A 26898-nucleotide genomic window follows, 5' to 3' on the forward strand; every position below is an offset into this window, starting at 1 on the left:
CATCCAAAGACTCGCCGCAAGCATGAATATTTCAAATGCAGTTTTCTGCATCCTCCTTGTGAATCTCTCATCTTCAGAGCGCCCCGATGCAGATGTTCAGCCGGGGGAAGGAATAGAAAGCAAACATAATCAAAGACGTCTTGTCTGTCTGCGGACCTCTGTGCAGTTAAATATGAATCAGGCTTTTGATTGAGTCACACTGGAGAGACAGGCAGTCAGAAACAAGCACAGTAAACAAATCAAATGAAAGGCAGATGCAGAGCTAAATCTGAGAAGGGTAATGAAGCAAACGGAGGAGACGAAAAGACAGCAGACATGCTTGCACTGTCCCTCTAGCGTTGTTAAGGATGTGCGCATACGTGCGTTGGCGTATGTTAGCTATGTATCTCTCTTGTGTTCTCGTCTGCTGTCTGTGTGCTTTTTTGAATGTGTTTTGTGTGTTTACTGACCTAGGGGTGTTTAGGCAACTTTTATTAAATTGCTAAACTCCTTGTTTCAAAGGCACTTCTAGAGACGCAGAATGAACTCCGAACCCACGTGCCCAATTTCACTTTCAACTTGGGATTCTCTGGAAAGTTCTTCCATGCGGGTAAGTAAATATCACGTTGTTAGCTTAGCAAAATGCTAACAACATACTCTTTTGGTATCTGTGAGTGTTAATCAAGTCTCCTATGTGTGAGTTTGTAGTGTGTTACTAATCAACCACTTGTGAGCTTCCGTGATGATTAGGATGCTGTTTTATAAGGCAGCTTTTGGAATAGAGTCAAGAAATTCACCGTTTGTGTCTGTGTAATATATATTTCATATTTCAGGCACAGATGAGGAGGATCTTGGAGATGACCTGCTTCTGTCCTACAGTAAGGAGTTCTGGTGGTTCCCCCACATGTGGAGTCACATGCAACCACACCTCTTCCACAACCAATCTGTGCTGGCCGAACAAATGCTGCTCAACCGCAAGTTCGCAGAGGTAAGACTCTAAGTCAGGGTTCCCAAACTTTTTAGAGTGGGGTACCCCCTGAAGCATTTAACAACTTTCTGCATACCCTTTCTCTTCCACTTAGACTGCAGTCACACCTTTTCCATTAAGGGACAATAGTTAAACAGTTTTTTTTTTTTTTTTTGCCTTTATAAATACCTAAGGTTTTTATATAAGGTTTTTAACCTTATATAAATACCTTAATAAATAATGTTTTAAATAAAAAAGGTTCAAGAAATATGCAATGATGGTAAAAACGAAGGGATACTTTTAAATATTAAACCAAAACCGCCAGTAGGTGGCAGTAAGTCACTGTCTTAGTGAGTGAGTCATTGAATCATTTATTCATTCATTCAGTAACAAAGCAAGTGGCTGTATTTATGAATGGGTCATTGAATCATTGACTCTTACGATTCGTTCAAAGCCTCAGATTCATTCACGAAACATGTTGCAGTTCTTCTGTGGCTTTCATTGGAACTAATATTTCGTTGCAAAATTGAGCAAACAACACTGACAATACTGCGTTTAAAATGTTTATCATGTGTAAAATTTTACAGCAGCCCTAAACAGACAAACACTCAACAGAGTGTGTTACAGAGATGGGCACTCGAGTTAGAGACTCGGACTCGAGTCGCATTTTAACAGACTTCAGACTCGGACTCGACCTAAAATGACTTCAGGCTTGACTCGACTCGGCACAAAAGACTCGGAATATTTTAAAAACGACTCAAGTCTTTTACCCTGAACTACTGATATAATAAATAAAGAATTTGTGTTGTGTTTAAATAGTTTTATAATATCTGCGTCACATTTTCTTACGTGTCGAACTTGTGGTAGATTGGACTCTTGTCATAGAATTTGATTACATATGTCCGTGCGCGTAAACTCCGAAATGTCATAATTAGAGTCCCATGCAACATGACGGGAGCCACTGTGCCATATGTTCTTTCGTTTGGGTTTATTATCACGTCAGATCAGCTAGACGCACAGAATGTGGGAAATCAATTAAAGACATGAGAAATTTTATAAGACATCACATCCACAAAGGTTAGTCACATTAACTCACACAATTGACCCTTCGCCGGGAGTTTGATTGACAAGCGATCTAACCAATCAGAACGCCGAATCCGTCATTTTGTCTGACAAAGCAGTCAGGAGTTAGAAGATTAACCTCGGTGGAGTTAAACTCAAAAAATTGTGTGTATTAACTAGGGCTGCACGATATATCGCATGCGATTGTCACGCGCATTTCGTCAGTAAAGCCGGTTCCCTGATTACCGCTAAATCGCCATCACCTGCTTTCAAATGGAGCGGCATTTAATAAACAGAGCCGTAGTTCACTGACAAGTCATCTGCGATATGAACGCGATATTGCGTGGCTTATCAGTGATCTACGGCTCTGTTTATTAAATGCCGCTCCATTTGAAAGCAGGTGATGGCGATTTAGCGGTAATCAGGGAACCGGCTTTACTGACGAAATGCGCGTGACAATCGCATGCGATATATCGTGCAGCCCTAGTATTAACGTCTTTCCGCGTTTGAAACAACATTCCTTCTCATGTTCATTCATGTTTATTTGATGCTATAAATGAACTAGTAGGAAGAGATGATCGGTTAACGAGCCTCTTGAGCTGAGGCGCTACAGCAATCTGTCACGACCATGGTTACGACACATTAAAGAGCCACAAAATGTTTTTTATTGTTTGAATTTCTTAAAAAAACTACACAGTTTGAAAGCTGGGACTTTGTTTAATATCATAAGTAACCTGCTTTGTCTTGTCTGTCGACGTGTTGTCAGTGTCCTCTTTGCTCCGCGATGTATTCTTCACTGCGTGTGGCGGACTAAGCAACAGTAACTAAGGGGGGCGGGTCTTTGCGAATGGTCAATTAGCTATTATACAGTGGTGTAGCTGCATGGCTTATTTGAATTTCCAGCCTGTTAAAATATGAACAAAACAAATCTAGACTCTAAACCTAGCACTACATTTTATCAATATTTTCATATTATTTGCAGCTTTTCTATTTCTTAATGTGTGTCCATAAGAGAGAGAGATAGAAAGAGATGTTAATCCATTTATTACTTAAAGCTCATATTTTAACGTATCAAAATCAGCATGTGTAGAGTTTTCAATTGACATTCTTAAACATTCCGAAGTTTGATATTTTCTGATAATGACTGTCCTCAATAACAACAAAGCTGTATAACAAACCGTGACTCACTGGCGCCATCTTGCGTCCACTTAGCGACTCTATTGAAAATGACTACTCGTGTTGCCAGGATGACTGTTTTGTAGATTGTAATGGATTATAAAGTAACAAACTGGATGTACATTATCCCTTACATCATAGGACCTTAATTTCAAATAAAACAGATTATAGAAAGATCATATTATTTTGTCTATATAATACAACTAGGATAAAAAATAGGATTTGATTATGAGATTTTTTTTTTTTTTTAAATGATTAGAATAAGTGTGGCCCAAGTGAAATTACCTGGATGGTATATTTTTTTTTTTTTTTTTTTTTTTTTTTTTTTTTGTGCGTCCAAGAGCCTTTTATATATATATATATATTATATATATATATATATTATATATTATTATTATTTTATTATTATTATTATTTTTTTTTTTTTTTTTTTTTTTTATTTATTTTTTTTAAATGTACAAACTTCAAAGTTAAGGTGTAATTAATTTTAAATGAACAAATCCCATTCAAATGCACTCCATATGTGGCATCAAAGCATAATAATTTTACACCATAAAATGATCAAAAACGCTTACTTTCTCTGCACCAGAAATGTATATACTTTTTAATGCATATGAAAATTGGGATGAAGTCATGCACAATTAGTAGTGCATATCCTGAAGCACGCTATTTTTGACCATTAATGAGTTGTGTTTGCTGTTCCCTTTCAGGAGCATGGCATTCCCACAAACATGGGGTATGCGGTGGCTCCCCATCATTCTGGAGTGTATCCCATCCATTTGCAGCTGTACGAGGCCTGGAAGAAAGTATGGGGCATCAAAGTGACCAGTACAGAGGAGTATCCCCACCTCAAACCCGCACGCTTTCGCAGGGGCTTCGCACACAGTGGCATCAGTGTAAGAGCGCTAAGCTTTTATGCCTTTTAATGGATAAAGTGAAGATGATAATGTGGGAGAAATAGGAAGAAAGTGTTTGGGAATTAACATAGACTTGAACCTGCATCCCTGGAGCTAAAATGTGCACCAAGGCATACATTTTTCTGTGGATAAAAACAGATATTTTTATCTCTTATATTTAATACTCCATTTTTATGGAGACTGTAGTCTGCACAGCTGTATGGTTGAATGATAGTATGTTGAATTCTTATTCCGGCTGGAATCAGTACAATAAACCCCAGGCTATGTTGTGTACGGTTTGAGCTTTGAATCCCAGTAGGGGGTTAAGGGCAAACTGTTTGTGAAAGTACAATTTTATTTTATTTTTATTTATTTATTTCTTTATCAGTTGTGCATCGCTTCAGGAGACAACAGAGAGAGAGTATGACAAAAGCTTGCTGAATCATGACAGAGCGGTTTCTGTGTGCATGTGAGTGTAAGAATGCATTGGCCACGATGGGCAGAAAAAACAACGTCTTGGGAATCATAAACAGCAGTTGTTGTTTTTTTCTAAAGACACATCTAACATTTCCTCAAGCTGACATACAGTTATTATCCAATGTTCATATCAGGGAAAGATAAACGCGCATGAGGAAACAAAGAAAGCCGTCTCATCGTACATGTATTATGTAAAGAATGCGTTCAGAATGGCGGAAAAATGACTAAAAAAGCATATTTAGTGTAAATCATCTCCATTCTATCATCATCGGCTGTCAGATAAGATCATGTATGCAGATGTGTGGGCCACGTATTTCGGGGTTGATGTTAGAGCAAAAACATTTCTTCAGCTCATTACATGTGAACTCTGGTGGAACTTCATTTTTCTACAGTGAGGTCATTCAGTCATTCAGTTCCCATTCCAGTCTAAAGTGACTCTCAAATGAGATTATGTATTATGTGTGATGAAATACAATATGTTTCTTTATTTGCACATGTGGAGCTGTCAACACCACAGCTAATTTGCCTTATAGCCAAAAACAAGCATTTCTGCTTAGATTTTGATACAGCAGTAAGCCTACAAGAGCTCCATAACCATGTTAAAATCTGTAATAGACTGTAATTTAAAGGGTTAGTTCATCCAAAAATGAAAATTATCCCATAGTTTACTCACCCTCAAGCTATGCTAGGTGTATATGACTTTCTTCTCTTAGCCAAACACAATCTGAGTTATATTAAAAAATATACTGGCTCCTCCAAGCTATATAATGGGAGTGAATGGTACACTAGATTTTAAAGCCCAAAAAAGTGCATTCATCCATTATAAAAAAAAATCCATACCAGCTCCAGAGTCTTTATAAAGACCTTCTTAAGAGAAGCAATGCATTTTTGTTAGAAAAATATCCATATTTATTACTTTTTAATCCTGGCTTCAGGTAACAGCCTTATGAAAGTCTACTTCCAGTGGAAGAGTGACCTCTGACCCGAATTTTTAACGAGAAATGTCAGAGGATTTCAATATTAGATAAGAGGAGCTTGTGTTTGTTGCCCATCCCTATTTGTATGAACCGCAAGAGGCGTCTGCTCTCACCTCAGCTTACGCTACTCCTACATCCTACGTCATACGTGGGGTCAGAGGTCACTCTTCTGCCTGAACTCGACTTGCCATTACAACCATTAACTGAAGCCAGTGATTATAGTTTATAAAGTTATAAATATGGATATTTTTCTTACAAAAAACATAGCTTTGCTTCAGAAGGCCTTTATTAACCCCCTGGAGCTGTATGGATTTTTGGGTGATGATTTTATTTTTTTTTTTTTTTTGAGCTTTAAAATCTAGGGTACCATTCATTCCCATTATAAAGCTTGGAAGAGCCAAGATATTTTTTTAATATAACTCTGATTGTGTTTCGTTGAAAGAAGAAAGTTTGGGGCTTGAGGGTGAATGAATTATGAGATTTTTTTTTTTTTTTTTCATTTTTGGGTGAACTATCACTTTAAGTGGCTTATAGCTTTTACAAAATCGTGAAATATTCACAAAATGCATCAAATTGAATTTGATGTCACAGATGTTTATATAAGGCTCTTTTTGAAAATCCATTATTTTAAATAAAGCGATTACATACTGAAAGAAAAGACTTTGTTTTTCAGGTGTTACCCAGGCAGACCTGTGGTCTCTTTACTCACACCATCTTTTACAATGAGTATCCTGGAGGCTCTAAAGAGCTGGACAAACTCATAAATGGAGGAGAGCTTTTCCTCACTGTCCTCCTCAACCCAGTGAGTATTGACACTGTTATATTCTTGATCATATCTAAACCAGTGTGTGAATCATACAATGACTTTTGGGCCATAATCTGTTGGGTTTTAAAAGAAAAAACTTCTTAAAGAAAAAGTCTTTATTCACTGCAAATCTCTCTGTAATATTAATTTCAATTAATATTAATATTAATTTTTTAATATTAATTATTTTATTTATTAATGCTTTTAATGAAAGTTTTATTGATTAATCTAGCATTTATAATAGCATTATTATATTTATAACATTTATAATGTTAGATTTCACAGTTTCCATAAAAATATGTAGCAGCACAACTGTTTTCAGCATTGATAATAAGAAGAAATGTTTCCTGAGCACCAAATCGTTTATTAAAATGATTTCTGAAGGATCATGTGACATTGAAGACTGTAGTAATGATGCAGAAAATTCAGCTTTGACATCACAGGAATAAATTATATTTTTACTATATAGTACAATAGAAAAACTGTATAGACAAATAATTTTCTGTAAATACAAAATTGTAATAATATTTCACAATATTACTGTTTTTACTGTATTTCTTTCTTTCTTTCTTTTTCAAATAAATGCAGTATTGGTGAGCAGGAGACTTCTTTCAGAAACATTAAAATATCTTACTGACCCCAAGCTTTTGAACAATAGTGTATGTTTCAAGACCCTCCCCCAACATTTTAACTTCCTTTTGGGGATCAGTCCCAGTGTAATTTGCACCCTGACCTAACCCTCACATCGTATGTTCAATAGGAGAATCCCAAACATCATCCTTCAAAAGGGGCTCAATAAGACGCTCTGAATGATCCATTGAATTTAGAGTAGTTTTGAAGTCAACTGTTCAAAGGATAGGACATTAATCTGTGGATTGGGCCTTCATGACTTCTTACGCTTTATTTCAAACCAGATCAGCATCTTCATGACCCACCTGTCCAACTACGGGAATGACCGTCTTGGCCTGTACACTTTTAAGAACCTGGTGAAGTTCATACAGATGTGGACCAACCTGAAACTGCAGACTCTCCCGCCTGTACAGCTGGCACAGAGATATTTCCAAATCTTCCCTGAGGAGAGGGACCCCATCTGGCAGGTAACAAAGGAGCTCTGTTGGGGGTCTGTTCTGTCCTGGGATCATTATGGGAAACAATTACAACTTTATGTAGTGGCAGTGGATCAGCGGAGGATGAGAGTGTTGAGTGCTGTTGCCGTAATATGTGGCGAAAGGTTTCGTATGGCTGTCTGCACATTTACTGTGATGTACAAAGAGTGAAAATGGTTTTCCGTGTAGCCTGCCAGGAAATCAGAGAGTGCTATTTTTGAAATTGGTTCCTATAATTCAGTTGAAAGTTGGAGGCAATGCAGAAGATGTGGCTGTCTCTCTTTACCCCCCACCACCACCACTCCCCATTTTAATTTATCCAGCTTCTTTATTTCTTGTCTCTAACTCCATTGTTTTGTTTCACCCTTAGAGAAAGAGAAAGTGGTTGCCTGAAAGCTCTAAATCCCTCTTTTGATCTCTCTCGTTTCCTGTCAAGGTTGAGGTCCCATCTTTTCTGTCGGCTCTCCAGCGTTCCACAGCTTGCCCTGCTCTGAATAATCTTCTTTCTTCTGCAGTTGTTTTCCCAAGAAATCTGCAAACTGCTGTTACATGCAGAGGAAAGATACAACTTGGAAAGAGTTTAGTTTTTTATTTTAGACTTAATGCAGTATGCCCTTGGCTCTGTTCCAAAAACTAGTGAACTGCCTTGATGTCTACGTCCTACATGGGCAGCTATATTTTTTAAGGTAGTAACCAGGCTGGGAAATGAATACCTCGCACTACAGGTAATTTTGCCTGTGGCAGGTGACCTGTTTTGGATTGAACATGAGACTCACCTTACAACTGATTCCCTTAGAGTTAGCATGTTGCTAAACAACACAACACTCATAATAAGCCAAAAAATACTCAGCATACACAAATAGTGAATAATAGTACATTTTTGAATACTAAATTAATTAGAACACAACAGTACTCCTATGTTCACCAAGGCTGCATTAATTTGATCGGAAATACAATAAAAAATACATTATATTTTTAAATATTATGAATAAAAGTAGTAATTTCTTTCAAAAAACTTTTGAATGGTAGTGCATAGTGTTGTCATGATACCAAAATTATGACTTCGATACGATACCTCGATACAATACTGAATCGATACCACGGCAAGAAAGTAATTGAACAATATGACGGAACTAGAAAATTCATAGTTTTATAAATAAATTTAAAAAAAAATAAAAACTTCCATGACCTGCGTGTCTAATAAAATGTGGTATCATACCGTTTTTAATAGCAGAGTATCGCCATAACTTTCTAGTATCGGTATATCATGCAACACTAGTGGTGTATATTTATTAGGGCTAGGACAATACATCGAATCTCGAGTCGCGAAACAAAGAATCTGGACTGATTCTGATATTTTCCGATGTATCGCGATTCTCTCTCGAATCGAGTTTTTAAACCACAGATGGCACTACTATACGTGCTTTAGAAACACTCATACACTGCCTGCTTCCAGTTCCTTTACACACACCACTTAAACCTAAAATAATCATCCATAAAGTTCGAAAAGGTTGCAGCGAATTACAAATCTCACGTCATAAAAGTATTCTGAGCAAGTATATTTAACCACTTACATGACTCAGCCAAACGCACAAGCACTATCCAGCAGTCTTCTTTGTGAGCGTTTGAGAGTGTGCGGTTAAAAACTAGCCTAGAGCGCCATCTGCTGTTAAAATTAAGCTCAGAATCGATGAGAGGGAGAATATCAGGATCAATGCAAATTCATTGTATCGATCAAGAATCGATGTATCGTCCCAGCCCTAATATTTATAGTTCACATTCTATTCACAGTCCACACCTTCTTGTATGTATTTTCTTACTGAACACATCGCAGTGCATTTCTGGATTTTGGAACAGTCTTCGCATTGTGCCTGCAATGACTTAAAGTGCAGTCTATGTAGGCAGATCACTAGGATTCAGAACAGATCTCATGTTTACTGTTATCATAAACTGTGATCCCATGAGTACATTAGTAATACATTCAAAGATGTGTTAATTCAGTGTAATATTCCTTTTAGCACTTACGTGTACTCAAGCAAGACTCTTTGGTCATTAGTGCCGGAGCGCTGGCTGTTAATCTACTCATTAGGACGGACAGGTGTTGGATTGCTGGTGGTTTACAGTCTTGATGCACCATTTGACCACCTTGCATTCATGCAAGAATTTTATTTAAATGCAAGGGTTAAAACTATTAATTAATTACCACTGTTGCCTGCATCTTCAGCTGTGATGGATGAAGGGCTCAAAATGGCTGCTGCAGGACATCTTTCTCCTGAGAAGCTTCAAAGCTCTTGACAGGGGTTGGTTTATGCATCTGATTTTTATCTAGTTAATCCCATAAAACGGCCACCTCTGGGATGTTGTTATGGCGAGTTTAAAGGCTAAGTCTGAATTAATATAAAATCTGCTTGTTATTGGACTCTGCTGATGTGTTGTAAGATATTTGACATGCTTGACTAGTTTGGCTGGATAACAGCCATCCCTCCATAATGCACTTTTCCTGCTTATGTTGAGGCTAAGCTCTCAGGCTGCATCCTAATTCCTATATTTCCTGAGCATGTCCTGAACTTTTGGACATCCTACTGATTTGACTTAATGTTTTTTTTTGCTGGGAATTATGCATATTCAGATGTAGGTTACATCTTGCCCTGAGTAATTTGGTAAAACTCCCAAGTTTTTTTTTTTTTTTTAATATTCATGCTGACTTGAATGAGAACAATTTCTCCAGTTTGTTCATAATTTGGTTATTGAGGCACAAACGATAGACTCACTGCTGTGTTTTTTTTTTATTGTGAAGGTGTTCATTTCAGTAATGTATGGGTAGTACTTCACTTCAGCTTATTTCTTACCGTTACAGGACCCCTGTGAGGACAAAAGACATAAAGACATCTGGTCTAAGGAAAAGACCTGTGACCGTTTCCCCAAGCTGCTTATCATCGGACCTCAGAAAACTGGTGAGTGTTTTCTGCTCGCTACACCTCCACACATGTGTGCACTTGCACCATCTAGCTGTGTTGGCCAGATATGTTCTCTTATTAAAATCAATCCAATGTATACTTATTATTCTAATAATATTTTTTCAAATAATAAAAAAAACAGCCATTTTGTTTCATTTTGGGATACTAAAACATATTATGTACTTAAATGTGTGTGTATATGTGGGTTTTTATTTATTATTTTTTATCTCATTTCATTTGTAAATGGCTACAACTTTTGTAATGGTGTACTGAAAAGTGTTTCTGAGATTTTTAAATGTTTTCTAAATGTATTACGCAATTATAGGGGGTTGAATGCAATAGGTATGTTTGTATTTTTGTGTGTGTGTGTTTTTTTTTTTGTTTTTTGTTTTTTTTAATGAATGCCCAATGCCTTTGATTTAAATGTGCACAGGGTTGGGAGAGTTTTATATCCTGTACAGACTCATAGCAGATGAATGCAGGCTTTCGCAAAGCTTTCTACTGCAACCCTAGCTGCTCCTCAGTAAATGTGAATTTCAGTTTTACAGCATTGACTAATTAAACTTCTTAAGATGTCTTCAGGGAGCAATAGCCCACTCTTAGAGTGGGTAGTAAAATGGCTGTGTTAATCTTCTTAATACAAGTTAGATTAGGGGGTTGGGCCATAGAGTGACTTTACTTTATTCATTTATTCTTCTTTTTTTGTGCTGTTATTACTTCACTTCTTAGATTTGTGTATTAGCTAACAGCATAATTTCAGTAAGCTTTCAGTGGAACTTTATTATCGCATCTTACACAAGACATTTCCTGCCTTTTGCTCAAGTTAACTCTAGGTTTATACTACACATGAACATATAATTACTTCTATAGCTCAATAGCAGAATGTCAAGAGACACAGTGAGGTCCAAATGACTGAGAGCACAAGTGAAGACTATTAAGAACATTAAATTCAAAAATTGACATAAATGTTTTGCTTTAATGACAGCAGCACTTAAGCTGCATGAACTCCACGAGTTTGTGTAAAACCTGATCATGTGACAGTAGACCTGTTCACTCACTGCTGTCTTGTGTCTGTTCAGGAACTACTGCTCTCTATCTGTTTCTGGGCATGCATTCCGATTTAACCAGTAACTACCCCAGCAAGGAGACCTTCGAAGAAATCCAGTTCTTCAATGGCCGAAACTACCACAAAGGCATTGACTGGTATGTGCTGATATTTTGAACGGAAATGTTTCTTCCATACTTTTAGCTTTATTGGCTGCAGTCTCTGAGATCATGCATGTTTTGTGTCTTTTAGTCCATATGTTGTTAGCTATGAGGGTGTATATGCTAGTGTACATGCAAAAGTTGACAAAGTAAACGTTTAGGAGATTAAAGGCTCATTAACTCCAAAGACGATAACTATAATGCTAACTATAACGTTAAAGTTTTAATAATTGTTCTAATTCTATGAGAGTAGTCAAGTCCAACTATAACAATAATGAGACAGAAGCCCTCTTTACACCTGATATTAAGATGCGTTTTGGTCAATTGGATCACAAGTAGACGAGGAAGACACATACCCGTTTACACTTAGTATTTTAATCTATTTCTTTTCCACTTTCAACCACTTCTTCAAAGGGAAAGGTTTATGGGCGGGTAAATGTATGGGCTTTTTCAGATCATTTGATCTAATGCAGGGTTGCAATGTTTGCGTAACAAAACAATCCCAATAGGTTGTTTGCACATGACGTCACAGCAGCAGCGCGAATGAGTCTGGAGGGCAGGGAGTGATTTTTCTATATAGGAATCCTATCAAAAACTCAAAATTCGTATGTTTTGCGTCATTTATGGTTGCTCAAATCGATAAAATCGAGAACCCAGAAGGTGTTTTTATCGTTTACATAACTTATACCGTTTTTTATAACTTATATCGTTTTTTAACTTTAAAAGTTGTCGCCTTTAATAGCGTTTTGCGTCTGCTGATACTGAAATGAAAATAGATACCTGCTTACCTTATTTGTTTTTGACTTGGTTAAATATCCATTTTTTTATGGTATCGTTTGCAGGGAAGAGAAGCTATTTTATCCCATTGAATGATAATTTGGTGTTTTCACTTCAGTTTTGTAGTATTCCGTTCACAATGTTGATCTGGTTAACATGAGAACAGTGTCACGAGCAGCTGCTTCAGCCATCACATGGTAAAAAATGTCCAAATAAATACGTTTAACAAGCTGACAGAAGTCGATTCAACAAGACAACACTTTCAAAAACACTCAGCTATGTGATTATTTAAAAGGCAACAATTTTATTACACTGTCCAGTTTTTTCTTTGAATGATGATGTGAGCTCCTGTTGCAATTCTCGATTCAGCATAAATGACCTACAATGGCAACGTTTTTCACAATCGCGACAGAAAATCAAAAATTCTGCCCTAACTTCATTAGTAGAAAGGCAGCGCGATAAATAAACCAAACTAGAACTGAACACGGCGTGACGGCAGCTTCACATCCTCTATATCTACCTCCTCGATGGCAGGAAAGTCTTTCAATTCAGTGGAAAAGTCGCTCATCTTCATAACATAAAGATCACATCCAACATATGTGGTGATTTTCTGTTTATACCTTTCTAAACCAGCACAGAAAGGATTTTTCTCCATCTCTTCCATTCTAATTTTCACTGCTTGCCCTCCACTGGTATTTTGCGTGTCACCAGAACCACATGATTGCAAACAACCTATTGCTTTTCAAAACCCGCACAATTACGGCCAAAACTTGCAGTAGCATTCCGGGGGTAAAAAACGCGTTCCAACCTGCGGCACCAGTGTAAAAGTAGTCCAATTCCATGAGAACATCACAGACTTGGCAACAGCGATCTAATGGACTAAAAAAGCTCATGCAATTTACATAGGAATACAACTGGAGACAATGGAAAAACATACGGAGAGCATTGCTCTGATAGCCACAAGACCACGCCGTACCACGTGTTAGAAATCAGGAATGGTGAGAGAACATTGTGAAACCAAAACGCGTCTTAATACCAGGTGTAAACAGGACCGGAGGAACCATATCGATGGAACCGTATGGACCATTCTTGGTGCGAACAGGCCTTGACAAAAATGTATTCAAAAATTTTGATCCAGATGATTCATTTCAAATATTGAATCATATTGCACTTATGGGCATATCCATAACTGTATCCAATCAAGTGCTTTCTGGAATGAGAAGGTCCCCTCCCCCTAAACTGACCCATTTTTGCTGTGCCCTAACTTCTTGTTCTATAGGGAGTACATCAACACAGGGAAGACAACCACATGATTTCATGGGTTCTTTATAGTAAACAGCTCTTATAAACTGCTGTGAAGTACATCGATTGTTAAGGTCTGGCATGCTTTGAAGTTAAGAGTATTAAGAGACATGGAGGCAAATGTTCCCATGAGAGGAAAGCATTATGGGTCATTTCAAAACACAGCACTCCCTTCACTACCAGCTTTTTCTATTCCTTTTAGTAGTCTGAAATGTGACTAATAGAAAGCAGGTGTCTGATGCACATCTCTCTCTTCCTGCTTTTCTTTTTCTCTTTAATCAGTTTGTGAACAAATGAAGGTAGTTGATGGTTCATGTCCGAATTACGGTGCTGATTATATAGAGGGAGATTCATTTTACCAAACAGAGAAAAACAATGGTGCAGCAATAATTAAACATGTTTTTTACAGGTGCTGACATGTCTCTCTCTCGTCTGGTTTCATTTAGAAGTGTGGACTAAATTTAATGAAATGTTAATTGTTTGATTGTTTGTTTTAATGGTAGGTACATGGAGTACTTTCCTCTACCCTCCAACACTAGCTCAGATTTCTACTTCGAGAAAAGTGCCAACTACTTTGATTCAGAGGTCGCGGCCCGGCGAGCAGCTGCTCTTCTGCCCAAAGCCAAAATCATCACCATTCTTATCAACCCAGCTGACAGAGCCTATTCCTGGTATCAGGTCAGTATCTAACTGCTCATGTGTCATTCAGTCACATCCAGGGTTAGTCAAGGCCATGATGCCAGCTCTGGACAGGAGATTAGATCTGCAAAAATGGAAAAACATATAATTCGGAAATGATTGTAAATGGCATCGTTTTGCTGGATCCTATAGAGCTCATATTGTACACTTTTGTAGCTTATTACTTTTTTTCCCCAGAAGTCCACCTATAATGTTAGACAAGGTAAGCTGTTTTGCGGCAGATTTGATTGCATGCTTAGATTCATTGTCATGTTGAAATGTCACAGTTTAGCTTTAACTTTTTTCTTTTTTTTTTTTTAGATGTTTCATGCTTCACTTTTTGATTTGTTATTCATAGTTGCCGTTATTAGGGCAATCTGTAGAAATCATTACAAAATTTGCATTACATTAAGTGTCATTTGTTAAATTATACTGCGTTTTATCTATTAACACTGGTAAAATCCTAATAAATATGAATATAGGAATAAATACAGAGTCCTTAAAGTCTTAAAATGTCATAGATTCTGTTTTAGAAACAAATTTAGGGCCAGGTTTACTAAACAGGGCAAATTAGCGTGAGAGCGCAATTCCAAAAGCGCAGATGGGAGTGGAAATTTCTGCATATGATCTACTGATGACTAGCAAATTAAAGAACACAAACGCAGTCAGATTTCCATAATGACCAACGCAATCTACCAAGAGCAATGCAAATTAGCGTCTGGTTTAAGACATGCTTTTTATGGCAGTAAGTAATGGCGCAAATGCCAGTAAATTGACTACTGCAAACCTTAGTAAATCACCTTGCTTAGTTGATTCATTTAAATACTCTCCTCCCATAACTTTTGTATCTGGAAGGGAAACTCCTACAAATGCATATGCAATAAGGTTAGCCGCAAAACAACTGTCCACGCCTTTTCAGCGCTAATTTTTCACTGCGTGTAAATCTTGACAATTAGTTTTTTAACACCAAAAGAGGGTTTGCGCTGGCGCAAGCTGTTAGTGAATCTGGCCTTTTAAGTTATAAAATATTTTAAATATTTTAATCTGAACAATAGAAGTCTTAATTATCATTTTAAGAGGTCTATTTGGGGACTGTAAAACAGGAGTCCTGTGAGGCTATGATTTATTCAAATAAATGTGAGCAAAATTAAAAAGTGGCACTATTGCATGTTCTGCAGGCTCACTGTTTCAGAGCAGTTTACAAGAAATGAATAACATACATTTATGTATTGCTTATGAATTATGACAATGTTTACTTTATGGTTTTATATTGTAATGTATAGATGGTTGGTACTTAAGGGTTAGTTCACCCAAAAAAGAAAATTATCCCATGATTCACTCACCCTCAAGCCATCCTAGGTGTATATGATCTTCTTTCAGATGAACACAGAGGCATATTCAAAAATATCCTTGGCTTTATAATGGTTGTAAAGAGGGGGGGGGCACATTTTGAAGCCCAAAAAGGCACATCCATCCATCATAAAAGTAATCCATATGGCTCCAGGGGGTTAATAAAGGCCTTCTGAAGCGAAAGGAATGTTTTTTTATATATATATATATATATATATATATATATATATATATATATATATATATATATATATATATATATATATATATATATACAGTACAGTCCAAAAGTTTGGAACCACTAAGATTTTTAATGTTTTTAAAAGAAGTTTCGTCTGCTCACCAAGGCTACATTTATTTAATTAAAAAGACAGTAAAAAACAGTAATATTGTGAAATATTATTACAATTTAAAATAACTGTGTACTATTTAAATATATTTGACAAAGTAATTTATTCCTGTGATGCAAAGCTGAATTTTCAGCATCATTACTCCAGTCTTCAGTGTCACATGATCCTTCAGAAATCATTCTAATATGCTGATTTGCTGCTCAATAAACATTTATGATTATTTTCAATGTTGAAAACAGTTGTGTACTTTTTTTTTCAGGATTCCTTGATGAATAGAAAGTTCAAAAGAACAGCATTTATCTGAAATACAAAGCTTCTGTAGCATTATACATTACCCTTCAAAAGTTTGGGGTCAGTAAGAATTTTTATTTTTATTTTTTTGAAAAGAAATTAAAGAAATTAATACTTTTATTCAGCAAGGATGCATTAAATCAATCAAAAGTGGCAGTAAAGACATTTATAATGTTACAAAAGATTAGATTTCAGATAAACACTGTTCTTTTGAACTTTCTATTCATCAAATAATCCTGAAAAAAAATATTGTACACAAATACTTTGTACAATTGTACACATTAAATGTTTCTTGAGCAGCAGATCAGCATATTAGAATGATTTCTGAAGGATCATGTGACACTGAAGACTGGAGTAACGATGCTGAAAATTCAGCTTTGCATCACAGGAATAAATTACTTTGTCAAATATATTTAAATAGTACACAGTTATTTTAAATTGTAATAATATTTCACAATATTACTGTTTTTACTGTATTTTTAATTAAATAAATGTAGCCTTGGTGAGCAGACGAAACTTATTTTAAAAACATTAAAAATCTTAGTGGTTCCAAACTTTTGGACTGTACTGTATATATCTGTGTCTGGAAGTAGTAAAGCATTAACATTTCAAAATAAAAGTAAAGATGAATTTCTTGCTTGTTTATAATTAAAATTCCCACTTTATGCATACATTCTTTTTACAGGGTATTGTTAGTATATTGGTTACGCAGTAAGATATGAATCAGTCTTTTTTTTTTTCTGTGATGGGCCAGAGAATGATAAGAAGAGTTTGTTGAAATAAATGCCTAAGAACATTAACACATTCAGTATCAAGATTTAACTAGTATTTGGCACAATAATCTGTTGTTGCCTTTCGTTTAACACATTATTATCGGATCAGCAAAATATCATTCTGAGATGCATGATTTATTTTGGGATTGCATGAGTTTGTTCTATATGGATGTACGATATTGATTTATTTGTGTAGGTCTTAAAAAAGGTCTTAAGTTATAAATTTGATTTGAACATTTTTGATGAAATTTAAATACACTTTTAAATGTACTTTTTCACAGCACTGTATTCGTATTATGAATTTATATATTCATTGTTGTTTTTGCTGTTTTCCAGCACCAGAGGGCTCATGATGATCCTGTGGCTCAGAAATATACATTCCATGATGTCATCACTGCTGGCCGGGATGCGCCCATCAAACTGAGGGTCCTGCAGAGCCGATGTCTGGTGCCCGGACTTTACGCCACACACCTTCAGCGTTGGCTCACACACTATCACCCCAGTCAGGTATCTTGCCAAGTGCATGTATGTCCATCAGTGCGCTGTGCTTTTGAGAATGCTTCTATGACTTATATTAACCTGTTTGTTTCTTCTCAGATCCTGGTGCTGGATGGACAGATGCTGAGGACAGAACCAGCTTCAGTGATGGACAAAATCCAGAAGTTTCTTGGCCTGACAAACACACTCAACTACCACAAGATCCTTGCGTAAGAAGCTTGTCCTTAAAAGCTCCAAGTTTCTTGCTTCTCTTTTATGATTGACAATTAAGAGTCATTAATATGCTGTACATTATTGAGCACCTGAAGTGTTTGGTTTGGAGCTGCTTTGAAGTGTTTCACAGTAGTCTCCTCATCCTGATGGATCCCATTAGTCTGACAGGATCACAAGAGTGCTTGTTAATTTTCTACCACCTCATGTACACTCTTTCTTTTCAGTCAAGCCCTACCACTTGTCTCTCTTTTTCTATCTATCTGTCCTTTCATGCTCTATCTCATAATCTCATAAGCAGTAACATCTGTCAGCCACATCTCCCACTGGACAATGAATATGGTTTGTCCTGTGGCAGCCTCTCAAGAGGCCTTGCTGTGTACCATCTGTTTGTTACGTTCCCTTCTGATTAGACTGATGTTGAAACATCGCCCTGTTTTTGCTGCCCAATCTCCATTTTGTCCCTTCCTTCCTGCTGCAGGTTCGATCCGAAGAAGGGCTTCTGGTGCCAGCTGCTAGATGGAGGGAAGACCAAATGCCTGGGGAAGAGTAAAGGCAGGAGATATCCTGACATGGATGTTGATGTGAGATTATGATTCTAGTTCATATTCTTGTTTCGGTTAAAAAAAAAACAAAAAAACATTCCAGTCCTTTTGGGTTTGATTGACATTGCAGAGTGTTCCTAGAGACAAAAGGAGAACGAAGCTTGTTCATACAGGTGACAAACGTGTTTTGGCATATTTGACTCAAATTTCTTTAGTTGTTTAGTATCTCAATAGCAAAAACTTCATGAAATATAATTTTTAAAAATATTTTACCGTTCAAAAGTTTGGGGTCGGTAAGATCTTTTAATTTTTTGAAAGAAGTCTCTTATGTTCACCAAGGCTGCATTTATTTGATCAAAAATACAGTGAAAACGGTAATATAGTGAAATATTATTGCAATTTAAAATAACTGTTGTCTATTTGAATATATCTGTTCCTGTCATGGCAAAGCAGAATTTTCAGTATCATTACTCCAGTCTTCAGCATCACATGATCCTTCAGAAATCATCCTAATATGCTGATTTGGTGCTCAAGAAACATTTCTTATAATTATCAATGTTGAAAACAGTTGTGCCGCTTAATATTTTTATGGAAACTGTGATAACTTTTTCAGGTTTCTTTGATGAATAAAAGGTTTAAAAATTAGCATTCATTTAAAATAGAAATTTTTTGTAATATTATAAATTCCGTAACTATGGAGCCCCTAAAGAAACATGGTGGTGGAAAACATTTGGGATGGGAGGAAAAAAAATTTGCGTTCTCTTGCAAAAAACTTTTGAAAAAACTTTCGCGTTCTCTCGCAAAAAACTTTTGCATTTTCTCACAAAACTTTTGCATTCTCTCGCAAAACTTTTGCGTTATCTCGCAAAGATATTTGCGTTCCCTTGCAAAACTTTTTCTCTTACAAAGATATGCATTCTCTCGCAAAAAAATCCTGTTATGTTTTATGTTCTCTCACTAAATAGGCCTGTGTGTTCTCTGGAGAGACTTCTGCATTGTGCGTCACACTAACATTTGCACAGTAGCCTATTTGCTCTTTCAACAAAGTATTTATTTATTTCTTAGTTTATGTGGTCCGTATGTTTTGTGTACTCATTTTGAAATATCTATATACTGATTTAAGACAGAGCTATTTAGATCAGGGTCAGATCATCATCTGAAAAGACCTATACTTAATGTTGAGACTTATCATAAAATTATGGATTTAATGCATATGCAGACAATATAGTGACCTGTAACTGTCAAATTTCTGTGTATTTACTGTTATAGAGGAGAGTGCCATTAAATATAGCTAATATAAAGTGGGTTTTTATGAAAAAAAAAAAAAAAAAAAGTTAAAAAATCTAACTAAAATCAGGATCCCACTTTATATTAAGTGGCCTTAACTACTATGTACTTGCATCAAAAAATAAGTATAATGTACTTATTGGGTTCATATTGAATTGAAAAACACTTTTGCTGCTTTTGAGGTGGGATACGGGTAAGGTTAGGGAAAGCTTTGGTGGTATGGGTAGGTTTAAGGATAATGGTAAGGTGTAAGGGATGGGTCAACAGTGTAATTTATAAATGAAATTACAGAAATTAATTACAGATGTAATTACATGCAGGTGTTTTTAAAATATAAGTACAATGTAAAAACATGTATGTACACAATAAGTACATTGTATCAAATGATTAATTTAAATGTAAGTACATAGTAGTTAAGGCCACTTAATATAAAAATCAGAACTGGAAAATGCTGGATAAAAACACTCCAAATAAATGTCTAAACAGCGAACATCAGGATCATCAGGTTATTTTGAAGGTCTGGTACAAATATAACATACAGAAATATAGGCTTTAGACCCATATGTATGCATGATTAATCATTACAAGAGTGCGATCTTGTCAGCGCCGATAGCCTCGTGGGCAGCGCGCCGGCATGTAACACCAATGCACTTCGGGCGACCCGAGTTCGAATCCCGGCTCGTGATCCTTTGCCGATCCTGATCCCGCCCCCACTTCGCTTCCTCTCTAAACACTGTCCTATCATAATAAAGGCAAAAACGCCAAAAATAAATCTAAACAAAAAAAAAAAAAAAGATTGCGATCTCGATTCAAACTCATGCGATCTTATTCCTAAATGACTGCTTTGTCTCACCTAAAATTATAATCAAACCAGGATAGGCCTCTTTAAACTTTTGCGCTACCTCTGATCCAGAGAGCGCAGCAGTGTGTGCCATGTCTGAAACGGCTTCAAAATCAGTTTTCAACCTCACAGTGTTGTTATTTCTGTGTTGCAAAAATTAAATGGTAATGAAAGTATTGGGATTAAAGTTTATAGTTTGGATATAAACACTGATGTTGCAGCAGCCGCGATCAAAATGAGTACATGATCTTTGAAACTGTTACACTTCAAATAAAGATTGGATCTATTACATTATTACACTAGTAGGTGAGGACCAGAGACTATTAAAATGTTGAATAAAATGATTCATTCATTTCAACAATTCATTTCTTTAACATAACAAATTCTATATTCTTTTTTTTAAATAAGACTCATTTATAACATTTTAGATATTTTTAAAAATACACATTAATAACATTAAATAGAACTTCTGAATTCTGACAGAACCTCAAGTAAACATGTTATTTTGTATTGTTGTCTAATGTTTTGCTTTCAGAATTGTGGGAGAAAAGTGATCTCTATTTAAAAAAGCATTTCTTTATATTTGAGTCCAAGTTCAAAATAGAACGAACTGCTCCATTGTGTATGTGAGCTATCTGAACTACTGCCAGCGGGGAATTAAACAGGAAGTGTTTCTCAGATGTCTTGCAAAATCATTTTTTTTATTGTAATAATCCCGAATTTTTTGCACCATAATGTCCCTTTAGGGGTTCCATACTTAACTGTCACTTAAGATCCATTTTTTGTGTCCTTGCTAAATAAAAGTGTTTCTTAAAAAAAAAAAAAAAAAAAAAAGTCAACCTAGTAGTCTAAATGGTCATATCAGATTTTAAAATAAAAACAAAGAATAATAACCAATAAATTCATATAGATTAACATCTACAATCCAGTTAAATCCAGATAGATAAAATCTTGCCAGTGTTTCCTGTTGAATATTCAGGTTTTTTTTCAAAAATATGTCACATTACAGAAATTAAATTAGTTGTGAATGATGTTTCAATACATATTTTTACCTTTCAGTAAGACTATTTGCAGCCACTGCATTCCTTTCTCATTACTTCAGGGTCATTCAGACTGGTGTATTTTCTAGAAGGGCGCAGCTTCAGTCAGTATCTTTTAACAGAGTATGATAAAGAGAGGCTCAGTTGAATGCCGAGGACCTTGATGTTACCTTGAGGCTTCTTGGCAGACACATCAAAGTTAATGAGGGGTGAAAGAACAGGCTGATGTGTCGTGGCTTTGCAGACGCAGTCGCAGTAGCAGCACTCCTGGAAAAAAAGAGCTGTACACAGAGCAGAACACTGTCATTTAAAACACACACACAGCATGGCTAAAGGTTCATGACCTTTTCTATGCCGGAGGTGTTTGGTCTAATATCCAGTAAAAAATATTTAGCTGTTAAGCATGAGGATATAAGCCATTTTAAAGGGTTAGTTCACCCAAAAATGAAATTTCTGTCATTAAGTACTCAACCTCTTGTCGTTCCACACTCGTAAAGACCTTCGGAACACAAATTAAGATATTTTTGAAGAAATCCGAGGGTATTTGATCCACACATAGGCAGCAACGTCATTACACCTTTTGACGTCCAGAAAGGTAGTTATACATGGATAAAATTGTCAACATGACTACAGTGGTTCAACCTTAATGTTATGAAGCGACGAGAATACCTATTTGGCACAAAAACAAAAATAACGACTTTTTCCGGCCAATACTGAGTTGGCATTTGGACGTAAACAAGGAAGATCGCTACGTATGACAACGGTTCAAATTGTTGAATAAAGTCGTTATTTTTGTTTTGTTTTTGCGCACAAAAAGTATTCTCGTCACTTCATAACATTAAGGTTGAACCACTGTAGTCATGTTGACTATTTTAACCATGTTTTCAACTATCTTTCGAGACATCAAATGGTTCAGTGACATTGCTGCCTATGTGTGGATTCATTTGTGTTCTGAAGATGAACGAAGGTCTTACGGCTGTGGAATGACAAGAAGGTGAGTATTTAATGACAGAAATTTCATTTTTGGGTGAACTAACCCTTAAAAAGTAAATGATGATGAATGAGTGAAAATTTAATGAAAATAAGTCCTTAAGGCCGGAACACACCAAGCCGACGGTCGGCCGTCGGGCAGTTTTTCTTCGTCGGCCGACTAAGTTTCCTCGGTGTGTTCCGCACCGTCGGCTGAAGTTGGTCCTCGTCGGCTTTGTTTCGGCCGATTCAACATGTTGAATCGGCGTTGGACCTCGTCGGGCCATATGATCATTCTGATTGGCTGTTCAGCTACTGCCACCTGCTGTTTCGGAAAGGCATTTCATATCACGCAGGCGCAGAACTGATGTTCTGCTTGTGCCGTCGGCTGTTTAGCGTCGGTTTGGTGTGGCAGGGCAACTTTGGACACAGACGCTGCCGATGTGAGCAAACCCCGCAGTCTGCTTTCGTCGCCACTAGTTTGTCTGCGTCGGCCTTGTGTGTTCTGGCCTTTAGAATCGTGGACCACAGGCCAACCCATGGTGCTCATGCAGGCAGCACAGTTTCAAGCTTATATCAGTTCCTGCTCGTTTCACATTTACATCATCATTTCCTCTCCAATCTATATTGTTCCTGTCAATAAGTGACAAAAGTAAAAAATAAAATAAAGTGCGCTTTATTAATCAGTCAGTTCAAATGTGTATTCATTTGGTAAGTAAATGATTTTTGATGATAAAAAAATTTAAAAAATCTGTCCGATTATCAAAATCCAGTAATGATTTATATATGATTGCTGATAAATGTCTGATATTAATAATCTATACTGTTTTGGCTAAATAAATTTAAAATAAAACACTTATAACTAATGTGTGAAAAATGTCACTTTGGAAATCACAACATTATAATGTACAGTATTAAAAATGGATATTTATTTCGACATTTGCCAAAGATTGCTTTTAAAAATGTTATTAAATTATTGTCAAATGATGGCAAAGCTAATCTAAATGTAAAAATTGCAGAAATGATAATAGCTTTAGCATGACATGTTGGCAGAGAAACTGACCCCATCCTCTTTCTCCACAGTCCCGGACCTTCCTGAGAGAGTATTACCATGAGCACAACATTGAGCTCTCCAAGCTGCTGTACAAAATGGGCCAGCCGTTGCCTAGCTGGCTCAGGGAGGAGCTACTCCACAGCAGGTAACCTGAGGAGGGGGGTGGGGACACACTGGTCAGACTCGGACACCCCTCCTTCTGCTCTTGAGGGGACTCGCCCTCTTGTCCACCCCTGTCAGCCGCCGGCCACGGTCGGTCAAGTCTTCTCCAGCGGCTTTGAGGACCTTCAGTTCAGAGAACTGAGCTTCTAGAGGACAAGACGGAGAGGTTGAGAAAGATGGGCTTAGATGCGCTAGTGGCTCTGTTCCGTTTTGGAGAACAGTGACGTGCCCAGGATATAGCCTTGGGGTACACCTGCCACAAATCTTGGCTCGAACATGGGATCACAGCGGGAGGCTTCCAAAAGACATTCTACTACTCTGGTGTGTTGAAGTACCAGGGAGACGTAGTGTCAGAACAAATGGACATGCAATATGGGAGACGAGGCACGTATCTCTTTTGACAGAACTGTAGGACATACACAAGTCCGCGACAGATGAATAAGTGCCAGCGTGGTACCTTAAAGTCAGACTTTCTTTGTTTTCTCGGTTAAATCTTATTTTAACACTCATTTCATGTGTTGTGTTGCTCAACACAAGGCTCTTCGCCTTGTAGTTTCATTCTTCTGTTTTAAATGTTTTTTTATCTCATAGGATATTGAGCCCATTCATTACAGCTGCACCCTCCGGGCTTAAAATGTGACATTTAAAGGTGAAATTTCATTACGACGTATTTATGGCTATTAGTTGCGAATCCACAGGACAGCTTAATAATGCGTGATAAATTGTGGTACTAAAACACAGATAAGCTACATCCATAATCAATGTGACTGTAAATATGAAACTGTAAAAAATCTGGGTATGTTGTTGGCCCGTTATATGTGCAGTAACTGCCTTAATGCAACTTTATCAAGCCAATTACGGTTAAATTCACTAAAGTATACAAGCTTATGTGTTTTGACAGGCCTCCTGGGGCTGATTTTAATTCGAATGATGAATGTCCCCATGAGAACTGGACCCATGTGTTATTTTGGCATATCACAAATCTCACTGGAGCATTAAGAAAGGGGATTGCCATTTTAATAGTGATTCATAAAACCTGCCCGCCAATAATCTTTTATCACCTTTTTTTTTTTTTATCTTTTTTTAATGAATGTTTTACCCTTTTTTCTGTTTTTATGTGATTTGTTTAGCATATCACAACATCTAATCACTTTTCATTCAGGGTTTTCATCAGAATGTGTCCAGGAATGTATTGCCTCTGCCAAGAGACTATTTTAAAAGGCCATTTTATATGACTTGTGTTCTGTAGGAACTGTTGACTGCTACTGAACCATATGAATTACACCCATGAATGTAAGCAAGTAATCAGGATGCTATATAATAGACACAATGCCTTTTCGGTGGCAGGCAGGGCGAACCATGGAAAGCTCCACAAAGCCCCTTAACCCAGTCGCTGGGGCTGAATTAAACCACTGCGCTAATGGATTTCATTTCTCTTGCTGCTGAAATGAGAAGTCATGAAACGAACCCAAATCTCATTTTATGTATAACATAAAATTAATTGGATTTAATTTTGTTCCCTTCTGTTTTTCATTCGTCTTTGAAAGGTTTTTGTGCACTTTCTTCCATACTTCCATGCACAATTACATCACACTTCACAATGCATATATCAGTCTCCTCTAACAGCCGTGTGCCTATATAGACATTTGGCGTTTCGATTCAAGTGCATCCTTTGGTCAAGCACGTCATGATGAAAAGGCACCAAAAAGTACAAATTGAACTATGTTTGGTGATTAATCACCCCTGATATTCCCTGCTTTAGGGTGGAAGGGGTCTGGCAATATTACAGTTGGAGGAGTGACAGTATCTCAGAGCGTTTATTTTCTATAATATAGATCCTATTTGTAAAAACTGTACAACCCTTCATTTTCTTCATTGACCTCAAAGTATGATGCTTGAGAAGCACAATATTTGTGTTGTTGACCAAGGAGTGGAAAAGCGTACAATGCCAGGATATCATTTCACACAAAGGTTTTACAACAGTCCACAGGAAGACTTTTGGGTCCACGGTGTGTTTTTGTATTACCAATACCTTTTAAAGATAGTTTTACTGGGTCTTGGTTAAAATATAAGTAGTTTACAACTGTCTGCGGTACAGAATCATGCACCTTACATGCTGCTCTTGGATTCTTCATAATCATACACGTAAAATTCATTTTCTCTATATCATTTAGTATTTCTGCTCCCAAGCCGATAACTGACATCTAATAATGCAATATCGTGATTCCTGGTAAAATGGGAAGTTTTGCACCAAGCACAAATTGTTTAAATAAAATTTCTTTCGCAGTGTACAGAACCCGTTTATTTTGAGTGAATGGAACAGAGAGAAATTATAAAATATGAATGAACTAGTTATGATTTTGTTTTTTTTGTTTTTTTTTTATACGTCGACCACACTCACAGATGTGCAGAGGGTCCCAGTGACTTTCACACTGCCAATATTGTGCTTTCTGTATCATAATGTAGGGTATCAATAGGTAGAATAAAATAACTGAAAGGAAATAATCATCTGGACTGTACAATCAAACCTACTGTTGTTAATATTTTTTATTGTTGGTAGCCAATATTTTTGTGATTAATTTGCAAATAAAGAAACCACTGTCTTTTTAATTCTTTGTCTTCTTTTTTCTTTCAAGTATAAATATACAGTATGTTTCACACATACATATATAATGTGTGTGTATATATATATATATATATATATATATATATATATATATATATATATATATATATATATATATACATTTCCCCTAAATGTAAATATATACATATATATATATATATATAAATATATATATATATATATATATATATTTCCCCTCATTAATGTCCACACAGCACCCCATATTGACAGAAAAACACAGAATTGTTGACATTTTTGCAGATTTATTAAAAAAGAAAAACTGAAATATCACATGGTCCTAAGTATTCAGACCCTTTGCTGTGACACTCATATATTTAACTCAGGTGCTGTCCATTTCTTCTGATCATCCTTGGGATGGTTATACACCTTCATTTGAGTCCAGCTGTGTTTGATTATACTGATTGGACTTGATTAGGAAAGCCACACACCTGTCTATATAAGACCTTACAGCTCACAGTGCATGTCAGAGCAAATGAGAATCATGAGGTCAAAGGAACTGCCTGAAGAGCTCAGAGA

The 26898-nt window shown here is 36.5% G+C and overlaps 1 protein-coding gene across 3 annotated transcripts in view; it reads left to right on the forward strand.

Moving 5' to 3' along the window:
- The window catches only part of ndst1b (N-deacetylase/N-sulfotransferase (heparan glucosaminyl) 1b), a 108979-nt gene extending 82634 nt beyond the window's left edge, over positions 1-26345 (forward strand). For all 3 annotated transcript variants that reach the window (XM_048166348.1, XM_048166351.1, XM_048166349.1), the window contains 12 exons: positions 502-589; positions 813-967; positions 3895-4080; positions 6208-6336; positions 7254-7436; positions 10303-10399; positions 11482-11605; positions 14191-14365; positions 17466-17636; positions 17727-17836; positions 18319-18421; positions 23603-26345. In XM_048166348.1, coding sequence (XP_048022305.1) covers positions 502-589; positions 813-967; positions 3895-4080; positions 6208-6336; positions 7254-7436; positions 10303-10399; positions 11482-11605; positions 14191-14365; positions 17466-17636; positions 17727-17836; positions 18319-18421; positions 23603-23722 — 1641 coding nt within the window. In that variant the 3' untranslated portion in view covers positions 23723-26345. The remainder of the gene's footprint in view (positions 1-501; positions 590-812; positions 968-3894; positions 4081-6207; positions 6337-7253; positions 7437-10302; positions 10400-11481; positions 11606-14190; positions 14366-17465; positions 17637-17726; positions 17837-18318; positions 18422-23602) is intronic.
- The last annotated feature ends 553 nt before the right edge of the window (positions 26346-26898 follow it).

The sequence above is a fragment of the Megalobrama amblycephala genome, linkage group LG18, assembly GCF_018812025.1.
Source record: "Megalobrama amblycephala isolate DHTTF-2021 linkage group LG18, ASM1881202v1, whole genome shotgun sequence".
Lineage (NCBI taxonomy): Eukaryota > Metazoa > Chordata > Actinopteri > Cypriniformes > Xenocyprididae > Megalobrama > Megalobrama amblycephala.